The sequence below is a fragment of the Vicia villosa genome, linkage group LG1, assembly GCF_029867415.1.
Source record: "Vicia villosa cultivar HV-30 ecotype Madison, WI linkage group LG1, Vvil1.0, whole genome shotgun sequence".
Taxonomy (NCBI): domain Eukaryota; kingdom Viridiplantae; phylum Streptophyta; class Magnoliopsida; order Fabales; family Fabaceae; genus Vicia; species Vicia villosa.
This window is the reverse complement of record NC_081180.1, coordinates 71596825-71608883: the sequence shown is the minus strand read 5'-3', so window position 1 is coordinate 71608883 and position 12059 is coordinate 71596825. Positions and strand designations below refer to the sequence as shown.

Here is a 12059-nt window from a genome sequence, read left to right as displayed (position 1 = left end):
GAGGAAGTCTAAAGTATGGGGCCTCTGAAAGCTTGCATCTTCTCAAATGATAAAATTGATTAATGCCACAATGAACCAAAGTATTCCCTCTCACACCCTCTATGTTGATGATATTATGGTTTTCTCCAAAGGAAACACTGCCTCAATACATGTTATTTTAAATCTACTTAAGAGATATGCTGCTTACTCAGTTCAACACATAAACCCCTCCAAATCCATAATATAACTACAAACAATATGCATTTTTACATAAGCTACATGCCTTTCCTCTTCCTTGATGCTCTTATCTTTAAGGGAAAGCCCAAATCCATTCATTTTCAGCCCATTACAAATAAGGTCTCACTAAAATTGCCACTTAGAAATATTTTCTTCTTTCTATTGCTGGGGGGATTTTACTTGTCAAAGTTGTGATCTAATGTGTGCTTATGCACACTCTTCTGATCTATGCTTGGCCTATCTTTTTTCTTAAACACATAGATAAACGGTGTAGAAATTTCATTTGGAGTGGTGACACTTCAACTAGGAAGCTTGCCATTGTTGTCAAGAGAAAATGTTGCCAAAATATAGAAGATGGGGGTCTTGTTCTTTGTTCATTAACCTCTATCAATGATGCCTAAAACCTTTTCCAATGTTGGAAGATGGCTAATTCTGAGGATCATTGGGTTAGGGTCATCAAAGCTAGGGCTTTTAGATTAGGTGGTCAAATTAGACATCATATATCGTTATTTATTTAGAGTGGTTTGAAGAGTAGTGTTAAAGACCTTGAGGTAAACTGTTTTTGGCTCATTGGCAAAAGGGACAAAATCAACTTTTAGATGGATAGTTGGTGTGGAGTAGTTCTTGCTGAGCATCTCAATATTCCCAAGGCCACCTTAAACAACCTCAAGTGGTCTGTTCTTTGGATGACACTTTGAAACTTATCGAAGCGACCAACTTCTGCCACTCCAAGATCATTCTTTTATCACCTTTTGCGAACCCCACAAATGAGATATAGAAAGCTAGAAGGAACACTCGTTTTAATGATCATAGATCAAACTGGAATCATGTTGTTCTTTTTTTGCCATGTTTCCCTTTCGGGGACTATGATAAAAATTGTGGCTAGTATGTCCATTTTTGATTTCATGCTCCTCAAAACTTTCAAGATCAATGTCAAGCCTCCTACTCCCGGAGGCTTCATGAAGTTCATTAGTCGCCTCCTTTGGTCCGTTGGATCCAGGCTCACAGTGCCTCAATTGGGACTCCTAACATTGCTACTTGTGGAGGTATGTTTCGTGATCACCATGCAAACCATATTAGTAGTTTTTCCTGTTTCCTTGGCAGTGGTAATGCTTTTTTTATGAGCTCATGGGTGCAATCTTAGCCATGGAGCATACTCTATCAAAGAATTGGTTACACTTTTGGTTGGAGACAAATTCCATGTTAGTGGTTATAGCAATATCTAAATAGGCTTTGGTTCATTGGAAGATAATAAATAGATGGAACAATTGCTTACTTAACTTCAAGGCAAGGAATTATTTGATATCTCACATATTTAAGAAAGACAACGAATGTGCATATATGTTCGTTAACATAGGTCTAATTAACAACTTTAAAAAAAAGTTAACATAAGTCTAATTAACAACTATACTTAGTGGGATGGTATACACACCAGTGTAATTATGGATTCTAAGAGAAACTTGCTAGGACTATCTAACTTTAGGATTCTAAATTCTCGAGGTTTTAGCCCTAATCCACTTTTTTTTTTTTTTTATTTTTTTTTATAAAGCAAAGATTCATTGCCTATTTTTCCCTAAAAGTAAAACTATAAAATCATCTAATACATAGCTTATTTTTTCTTGCATTTTATTTTCACTTTCACTCCTACTTAATACATTTTTTTCTAACACTTTATTTTCACTTTCACTTATACTAAATAACTATAAAATCATCTAACATTTCAGTTGTTTCTATCTATTTTCATTTCTTAAACTTTCTTTCTTTTTATTTTTTTCTCAATCCAAACAAACATTAGTGTGTTTATTTTCTTCTTGGTCATGTAAATACCTCCATCCCATAATAACAGAAAAAGTCTAAACAAAAATGTCCATTTTAGTTTACAACATGCTTTTAATTTATTTTAAATTGTTTCACCTAAATAATATTATACATAATTTATTAATTATTATTTATTTATTGTTTATTAATGATGACAAAAAATATATTAATAGTTCATATTAATTTTTAAGTATTATTTACTTTCTTTCATGTATTATATACTTTTTTTTTAAATTTTTTGTCGGTATGATCAAATAAAATAATTATTATAATTTTTTTTTTGGAAAGACTTAAAGAACACTTATACTTTTATCAAAAAATTCTCACATCGACAATTGAAATCGAACCTACAACTTCTTAATATGTGAGACAATTCTTTATTAACTGAATCAATTATAATTACAGAGTATAAAATTAACATTTTTTCATTTCAAAAATGATATGTTAATAATAGAAATAAAAAACTCTCAATTTCTAACTACTATAGTTTTATATAGTTGGAAAAAAATATTATATTAAGAATTTCTAAATTAAAAAATGTTAGTTAATTATTTAACTTTTCTACAAATAATTCAATTATTTTTATAAATCTGAAGAGAGGAAGAAAACATCAATAGAAACTCTAAATAAATTCATGAAAGTTTATTAAAAAATCATTCTTTTAATATAAATATGTTTCAACTCAACATATCCTAAATAATATGCAAACTCAACACTGTTCTGACCATTTACATTACTGACACAAACCGAATATTGAGGGTGATTTTATAAATTTAGACCTATAATTTAAAAATCAAAATTATGTAATAATTGATTAATACTAGAATAATTGATTAATACTAGAATAAATAATAGTATTAAATTGAAATATCCCCAATATATCCTAAAAAACATTTGAAATTCAAAAAGTTGCGTCAGTGCTTTTTACCGTTTGATTTTCCATTCTAACAAGAAAAAAAAAACTGTTGAATATTATTACTTCCTTCTTCATCAAAAAAAACAAAGGAAAAAGAGGAAACTTCATTTTATTCTTAGTTTTTTTTTTATCAATACATTTTATTCTTAGTTATAATAAAAAAAGTGAAAAAATTAAAAGAGAAAAAGTAAATTTTGATAGTTTGAAAGTAAAGGGATGTTTGGATTGTAGTATATTCATTTAAAACGCACATGTGCCTTTCTGTCTTTCTCTCACTCAATTCTGCATTTAGCTCTTTCCTTCCTCGTTTCTCTCACTCTATACAAATTTGAACTATATCATCACTCTCTTCATTTTACCCTTTCTCTCCCAGATCTCTCTTTCTCTCTCCCTATCCTCTTCTCACTCACCACCATTGTTGTTGCAACTCACCTCTTCTACTACGGTAAGGTTTGATTTCTATTTTTTTTTATTTCTTAACTCTGTTTATTTTCCCCTTATTTTCTTTCTTGTTTTGATAGTTCTGTTGGTGATGTTAGTGCCCTACATGCCTGCTAAGGGTTTATGTTTTAAGAAGTTTTTCAGTTTACAATTCAATTAAACTAGCTATATAGTTCTCTTGTTGAGTTGTGTTTTTAGTTACATAAGGGTTTTCAATACAATTACACTATTTTTTTTTTAGTTATTCCTTAACCAAGTGGTTAAGCTCAATTGATTAGAGTTTTTGTGGAGAAGAATTTGCTACCTGAGTTCAAATGCTGACGGAAACAATTTCTGGTCAGAGAGTCCTCAACCGAAATAATAGAGCTAGCATTGTTGTCTATACCTTCTAGTTTTCTTTCAAATTCATACATTTCAGGCCTCATGTTCTTGCTCAAATTTCTATTGAAGAGAATTATTCTGCATTGCAAAAACAGGCACCATCTTATAAATTTTTTATCTTCCATTATATCTTCAGCCTTCCTCTTATGTTCTGTTCTAAAATTTTTAGTTGCTTGTCAAGGTTTCGATAGTTACATGCTCATATTTAACATTTTAAAGATGTCGAAACCTTGATTATAAAAAAGATTTTATAGCAGAAGCTATATGTGCCTGAGAAGAGGAATGTTGGAGAGTAAGGGAAGATAAAAAATAATTATTCAAAATTATGAATTTTAAGATTAAGATATTGATTGTAATTCTCTTCAACTTCAACTGTGAAGTCTAAAGTGTATATGACCTCGAAAGAAAGCTAGAAAAATATAGACAAGAACTAATGATGGCTAGGTCTATTATTTAAGTCGAGGACTCTTGAGTTGTATGTGCTTGAGCTCTTAGGTCCCCTTTCCGCAGGGAATCGGAGGGTTAAGACAAAATAACAGAGTTGTTTTTAAGTTTTTTTAATGGTGTTTGGATTTTTGTTATGCAGGAGAAGAAGTTGAAGGATAAAGGAATGCAAGATATATTTAAATGATCATTGATATGCCACCATCCATGGCTCAAAATTCCCGGTCAAGAAGATCTTCCTTTAGTTCTAGCAATGGCAATGAGAATACTCTTGTGAACAACTACACTGCTGTTAATATTGCTGATGATTCTGATAGTGATAGCTCAAATTTAGCACCATCAACACCATCAACTCTGTCAATGGCTGTTCCAGCAGAACTTGCTGGAGCTATACCCTTGATTGACAAATTTCAGGTGAAAAAGTTTATATTTTAATCTTAATATAATCTTTAATTGTCTTTATAATATGTTTGTTTTTTCCGTAGTCAGTCACGTGTCTCAGTGATGGATTTTTAGTTCCTTTCTTTACGTGCATTATTAGCGTCTGATATCATCAAGTTTCTGTTAATGTTGATTGTCATAGGTGGATGGATTTTTAAAACTGATGCACAAACAAATTCAATCTGCTGGGAAACGTGGATTTTTTTCTAAAAGATCTTCAGATCCCCAAGCTCGTGAGAAATTTACATTCGAGGACATGCTGTCTTTTCAAAAGGTAAAAGCAAATCAAATACCTTAAATTCTTTTTAACCTATGAAGAGCTAACAAACTGATTCCTGTAGGATCCGATACCAACGGCATTGCTTAAGATTAATGGTGATTTAGTAAGTCGTGCGACAAAATTATTCCAGATAATTTTGAAGTATACTGGAGTTGTTGATTCATCTGATTGTGCAACTCAATTAAGCTTAGATGAACGAGTTGAGCTTGTTGAGAAACTATACAAGCATAGTTTGAAACGATTAGAACTCCGAGATGAGCTTTTTATTCAGATATCAAAACAAACAAGAAATAACCCTGATAGGTATGTAACTTTCAGATTTAGTATTCATACAAATGTTTCATCTTTTCCTGTTCTTTCGTCCTCGACTCTTTATCCACTTTTGTTGTCGTGCTAGTGACTACTGTATGTCTTGTCTTAAAAATAGGCAATACTTGATCAAGTCTTGGGAACTTATGTATGTATGCGCATCCTCCATGTCACCTAGTAAAGATATTGCAGTCTATCTGTCAGAATACATTCATAACATAGCACATGGTGTAGCTACTGATTCCGAGATTCAAGCCCTTGCATTAAAATCATTGAATGCTTTGAAGCGTTCTGTTAAGGCTGGTTCTAGACATATAATACCTGGGCAAGAGGAGATTGAAGCTTTGTTGACTGGGATAAAGCTTACAAATGTAGTGTTCTTCTTAGATGAAACATTTGAAGAAATTACATACGACATGTCAACAACAGTTGCCGACGCTGTCGAGGTTCTTTGAAACTCTTATATGCCACTATTTTGGAATTGCATGTTTTTCTAACTGATGTAAATATATTAAAAATATTAAGGAGATTGAATAATGAAGATTCAAGTAAGTGAAATGTGAAATAGATATGCATCCATTTCAATGGAAATGATTATGAGAGGTTAGAGAAATCTAATGTACTCATTCTAATGTAGGTAATTGATATGCATCCAATTTCATAGTTCATACCTACTTTGAATTTGAAGTAAGGTTTCTAGTCACTTTAAATCTACAACTTCAATAAGACTCGAGGCTTGAACTAAAAAAAGGGTATCGTCACCGTCATTATTAATTTATTAGACTGTCCTAGTTGCCATAGATACTAAAATTCAGGGATTTTGATACTATTTTATCCTGTATATCTATTTGTACAATTCGTTGAGAAATCATTTAGAGAAAATTCAGTTTGGCCCTGAAGCTTTTTAGTCCGATAGTCTTTCACTTTTTTGTAGGGTTTTAGTCATTGTTATTTTTGACCCGCTATATATAGTCAACCAGTGCCTAAAATAGCAAAGTTACTCACCTCAAAAGTCACCGGCTAGACATTGTTATTGTCTGTGTCTGCCATGAGAATTGACTCCTGTGTTGGTTAGGTATTAAGATGCTTTCTTATATTGTGATCTCATTCAGAGAAGGAAACTAAGATCATGTCTTAAAATAATGTTAGTTTGTAATAGTTTATGTGCTTCAGTTTGAATTTCTTGTTTTTTACACTTTTATTTTTATATCTTTTATTACTTACTCTACATGTTTACTCCAGGAACTCGCAGGGCTCATTAAACTGTCTACATACTCTAGCTTTAGTCTGTTTGAATGTCGTAAAGTTGTTACAAGTTCCAAATCTTCTGATCCTGGGAATGGTAAGCCGGTTTTATCTTTTTACGGCTGTTATGCTATATCCTAGCTTTAATTTATTAGTATAATAATGAATTATTTTATTGTTGCTCAGAGGAGTACATTGGGTTAGATGATAACAAATATATTGGGGATCTCCTGGCGCAATTTAAAGCAGCAAAAGATCGAAATAAGGGAGATATCTTGCACTGTAAACTGATATTCAAGAAAAGGCTATTTCGTGAATCCGATGAAGCTGTGACAGATCCAATGTTTGTGCAGTTGTCCTATGTACAAGTATGTCTTTTCATTGTATTTAAACTAACATGATTGAAAGGATATTAAGTTTATCTACGAATCTGCACTTACCTTCAAGCTCATAGATTTATTGATATTGAATGTGTTGTTTTACAGTTGCAGCACGATTATATTTTGGGTAATTATCCTGTTGGAACGGATGACGCTGCTCAGCTTTCTGCGTTACAAATCATGGCTGAGATTGGATCTGTTAGCACTCCTGAATCATGCACGTAAGTGATTTGCAATGTTCATTTTGCACGTAAATATCAACAATGTTCAGCGCCGTTTAAATTTTGTCGCTGTGCATGACCTTGTCTAATTCTATTTCTTATACCCTTGTGATTGTGACTTCAATTGATATTTTTGTGATTCTCAGTAACTGGAATTCACTTCTGGAGCGATTTCTTCCTAGACAAATTTCAATGACTCGGGCAAGACGTGAATGGGAGTTTGATATCCTTTCTCGATATCATTCATTGGTATGGAAAAGCCATCTATTTTTTTTTTTTGGCTTTGACGTTTGATTAATAACTGAGATAAAGCTTAGTTATTAATTATTTTCCCCTTCTCATATAGGAGCATCTGACGAAAGATGATGCAAGACAACAATTTCTGCGTATATTGAGAGCCCTGCCTTATGGAAATTCTGTTTTCTTCAATGTTCGCAAGATTGATGATCCTATTGGACTCTTACCTGGACGGATAATAATTGGAATCAATAAAAGAGGGGTATGATTCTACTGAAAAATAAACTGGTCAAGTTATTATATCATTATTTAAGATTAAAAAATGAATTATGCTTTTAATTGTGGGCTTTTTCTTAACCAATTGTCTATAGATTCATTTTTTTCGTCCAGTTCCTAAGGAATATTTGCACTCAGCTGAGTTGAGAGACATAATGCAATTTGGTAGCAGCAATACTGCAGTCTTTTTCAAAATGCGAGTAGCAGGTGTTCTTCATATATTTCAGTTTGAAACCAAGCAGGTATATCACCTTCGTAACTTAACACCAGACATGCTCTCTTAACTTAAAAATGTTTTACATCACTGACATTGCGACATGTTGTTTTAGGGGGAAGAAATTTGCGTAGCTCTTCAGACACATATAAATGATGTAATGTTGCGCCGCTATTCGAAAACACGATCTTCTAGTGGCGGTAGCTCTTTAAATGGAGATGTTTCTAGTAATTCAAAGCCTCCTAGTTCAGAATCATATGAGAAGCGCATTCAAGATTTATCTAAACTTGCTGAAGAATCTCAAAGAAATGTTGATCAAGTAAGTCTAAGCTTCTAATGTATAATATATCATGTTATTTTATTTTGCATCAAGCTGAACCATTAAGTATGTAATGCTTTGTTGCATGATAAGATTTTTTTGTGCCTTCACTTTGGCTTGGCAAAGTTAAATCTTGGTACTAATTGTATAGGATCTTGATGTCTAACGAACGTCTCTCGGTCGATTAGTTATAATTTTAATTTATCTCATATAGTTGCATAAAGAATTGCGTGAGAAGGAAGAACAGGAAGAAAAATTGCAAGAACAGGTGGATGGTTTGAAGGAATCCTTAAAAGCTAATAAGCAATATCTCGATGCAGTTACAAGTGAGTGTGAAAGGCTTAGATCAATATGTAGTAGAAAAGATCAGGCGCTGCAGGTAAGGTCTTTACTTCATGGAACGATTCTTATTTTATGTTTCAGTTTCTGGTTTGTCTTAATAAATATGCAATCTACCAGGCTATAGAGAACGATTCCAAAAAAGATCTTGTTGAAACAAATAACCAAGTAAGATATACTCTAAAATAATTATTCATGCATACACTATCATTTTTTTTAAAATTAAATTGTTGGTTTTACTTTTGATCTATTGACTGTGGACTTTTATGGTGTATCGATAGGTGCTACAAAAGCTTAAATATGAGATAAAACATTGTAAAGATGAGCTGCATTCAGCTGAAGAAACTATCGAAACCTTGACAAGCGAAAAAAAGATTTTAGAACAGAAACTATCTGTGCTTGAGAAGAGGAATGCTGAAGAGGTAATAGAAGATAAAAAATCATAATACAAAATTATAAAACATAAGATTAAGATGTTGATTATTTTTGTAATGCAGAGTAATTCTCTTCAACGGAAACTTGAGCAAGAACGCAAAGCTGTGAAGTCTGAAGTGTATGACCTTGAAAGAAAGCTAGAAGGATATAAACAAGAACTAATGGCGGCGAAGTCTATTATTTCAGTCAAAGACTCTGAGTTGACCGGACTGCACAACAATCTCAAGGAACTTGAAGAATTGCGAGAAATGAAAGAGGTTTTTCACCCTTATTTCACTTTATAATTGAATAATATTGTAAATAACATTATTTTCTCATAATTTTTGAGAGCCCCACATTGGGTGCGATCTGGTCTGAAAATGTGTTTTATAAGTGAGGGCCATCCCTCATCGTACAAACCGATTTTGTATGGTTGAATTAGGTTCTAAAGCAAATTTTTAGATGATATCAATCAGAGCCATATTCAAAATCCATTTGGCTTCCTGCTATCAGACTACTCAAGTCATGCTCCATATATCCACTTCTGAGTGGAAGACGGTGTGTTGTGTCCCACATTGGATGATATATGGCTTCAAAAATGTGTTAATTAGTGGGAGACATCCGTCATCTTGCTAGCCCTTTTTGTATTGTTGAGTTAGGTCCAACCCAAATTTTAAAAAGGATTATTACTACATAATAGTTTGTATATTAGATCTGTAATTTGTGATTTATCAAGTCAATAGTTCTTGGATAATTCAGACCTAAAACAACAAATACACGTTTCAATGTTTTATTCTCTTTTACTTTATTTTGTCAGTTTATAAACATGTCATTTTTTTGCTTGTTTGTTCAGGATATTGATAGAAAGAACGAACAGACAGCTGCCATATTGAAGATGCAAGGGGCTCAATTAGCCGAGATGGAAACTCTTTACAAGGAAGAACAGGTTTTAAGAAAGCGTTATTTTAATGTTATAGAAGGTAGGTGACATAAACTAATTATATTCGGAACCAAGTCTATTTGACTATGTTGATATACTTGTCTGATATAAATATATTTAACCTTTTAAGTTGGATTTTATTTCAGATATGAAAGGCAAGATCAGAGTTTACTGCCGGCTAAGACCTCTTATTGAAAAAGAGGTTACCGAAAGAGAAAGAGAAGCTGTTACTGCGGTAGATGAGTTTACTGTTGAGTTTCTTTGGAAAGACGATAAGCCAAAGCAGTACATATATGATCGTGTTTTTGGTGGTGATGCAACTCAAGAAACAGTATTTGAGGACACCAGGGCAAGTCTTGTTATCAATAAAAACATATAGATCATAGTTATGCCTTGTTTATAGGAACATATATGATATCTAACCCTTTCTTAAACTCATAACTAATTCCTTTTATGATTTGTACGACAGTATTTGGTGCAATCAGCTGTAGATGGTTTTAACGTGTGCATATTTGCTTATGGTCAAACTGGCTCTGGAAAGACATTTACCATCTATGGATCGGAAGACAACCCTGGACTTACACCTCGTGCAATTGCCGAACTTTTTAGAATTTTAAAGAGAGATGGTAACAAGTATTCATTTTCGTTGAAGGTAAAATTTCTTAACTGGAGATGAATAAAATTCCATTTCTCTGTTCAGGTTGAAAATTGTGGTCATTAAATCTAGTGATTAAACCCATGAAAATTCAACTGGTAAATGATTAAAGAATTTAATTTAAAATCATTATTGGGAAAGAAATGCATACACATTTCATAATAGAGTTGTTTCACTCCTATAATAAAACATAGGAGTTAGATAAGACTCTGCGTCTTATGTTGACTCTTCTCTTGTGTTAACAATGCAGGCATACATGGTGGAATTGTATCAAGATACACTTTTAGATCTTCTGTTACCTAAGAATGCAAAGCATTCAAGATTGGATATCAAGAAGGACTCGACGGTAATTATCCTAATGTTACGATTGTTATGCTTTAGCAACCTTGTGAAAGTTCTAGAACCTGTAAAATCTGTCAAAAATTATCTCATGTCACTTGTTGCTCTCTTTTGTCATATCAGTTTCGTTTTTATTTGTTTGATATCAGGGAATGGTTGTTGTTGAAAACGTCACAGTCGTGTCAATTTCTACAATTGAAGAATTAAATAATATAATACATAAGGGATCCGAACGACGGCATATATCAGGGACACAGATGAATGCGGAAAGTTCAAGGTCTCATCTCATTCTTTCAATAGTAATTGAAAGTACAAACCTTCAAAGCCAGTCTGTTGCAAGGGGAAAGGTATTCAATCTAATAGAACTTTCTTAATTTATGTAAAGAAACAGCCAGAAAATGAGTATATCACTATATGTAAAATATTTTTTCATAGTTAAGTAACAAAATGAAACATTGTTTCTAGAGCTACTATTGCGATTGCCTAGTTATTTTATGTTGGATTTAACTTGCAGCTGAGTTTTGTTGATCTCGCCGGTTCAGAAAGAGTGAAAAAGTCAGGTTCTATGGGTAGTCAACTGAAGGAAGCACAGAGTATCAACAAATCATTATCAGCACTCGGAGATGTAATAAGCTCTTTGTCTTCTGGTGGTCAACACACACCTTACAGGAATCACAAGTTAACCATGTTGATGAGTGATTCACTTGGTGGTAATGCGAAAACTCTCATGTTTGTCAATGTTTCTCCGATAGAATCAAGCTTAGATGAGACTCATAACTCTCTCATGTATGTTATTTCTCATGTTTATTTTCTTTCCTGGTTAGTTTTGAACTTCAAAAAGGCTTAGCGGCTGATTTGATAAAACAGTTTCTATTTTCATGTTCTGACAACATTTCAATGAACTTTTGTTTAGGTACGCATCACGAGTGAGATCAATTGTGAATGACCCTAGCAAAAATGTTAGTTCAAAAGAAATAGCGCGGTTAAAGAAGTTGGTTGCATATTGGAAACAACAAGCTGGTAGAGCCGAGAATGAAGAGTTGGAAGAAATTCAAGAAGAAAGATTATCCAAAGAGAGACCTGATAGTCATGGTAGTTCTAGATCTAGTCTTGGTAATTAGGAGCATATAAATTGTGCAAAAATTTCTTTTTTTAAATGAACTATCATTGATCAAACCGGCTGAATATATGTATAGTTGAATTTTGTATATAGGATTAATCCTTTTTATACTTA

General features: G+C 32.7%; 1 protein-coding gene across 1 annotated transcript; it reads left to right on the top strand.

Annotated features, from left to right (window-relative positions):
* The first annotated feature begins 3209 nt into the window (after window positions 1-3209).
* Window positions 3210-12059, top strand: LOC131641480 (kinesin-like protein KIN-14E). Its single transcript, XM_058911784.1, has 23 exons — window positions 3210-3395; window positions 4359-4630; window positions 4800-4931; window positions 4999-5240; window positions 5365-5692; window positions 6489-6588; window positions 6678-6859; window positions 6977-7092; window positions 7239-7341; window positions 7439-7591; window positions 7701-7847; window positions 7935-8138; window positions 8353-8517; window positions 8598-8645; window positions 8759-8899; window positions 8975-9169; window positions 9745-9871; window positions 9978-10180; window positions 10301-10483; window positions 10737-10832; window positions 10975-11172; window positions 11340-11611; window positions 11739-12059. Exons 2-23 carry the CDS (start codon window positions 4400-4402, stop codon window positions 11944-11946), a joined length of 3774 nt encoding a protein of 1257 aa, XP_058767767.1. The 5' UTR covers window positions 3210-3395; window positions 4359-4399; the 3' UTR covers window positions 11947-12059.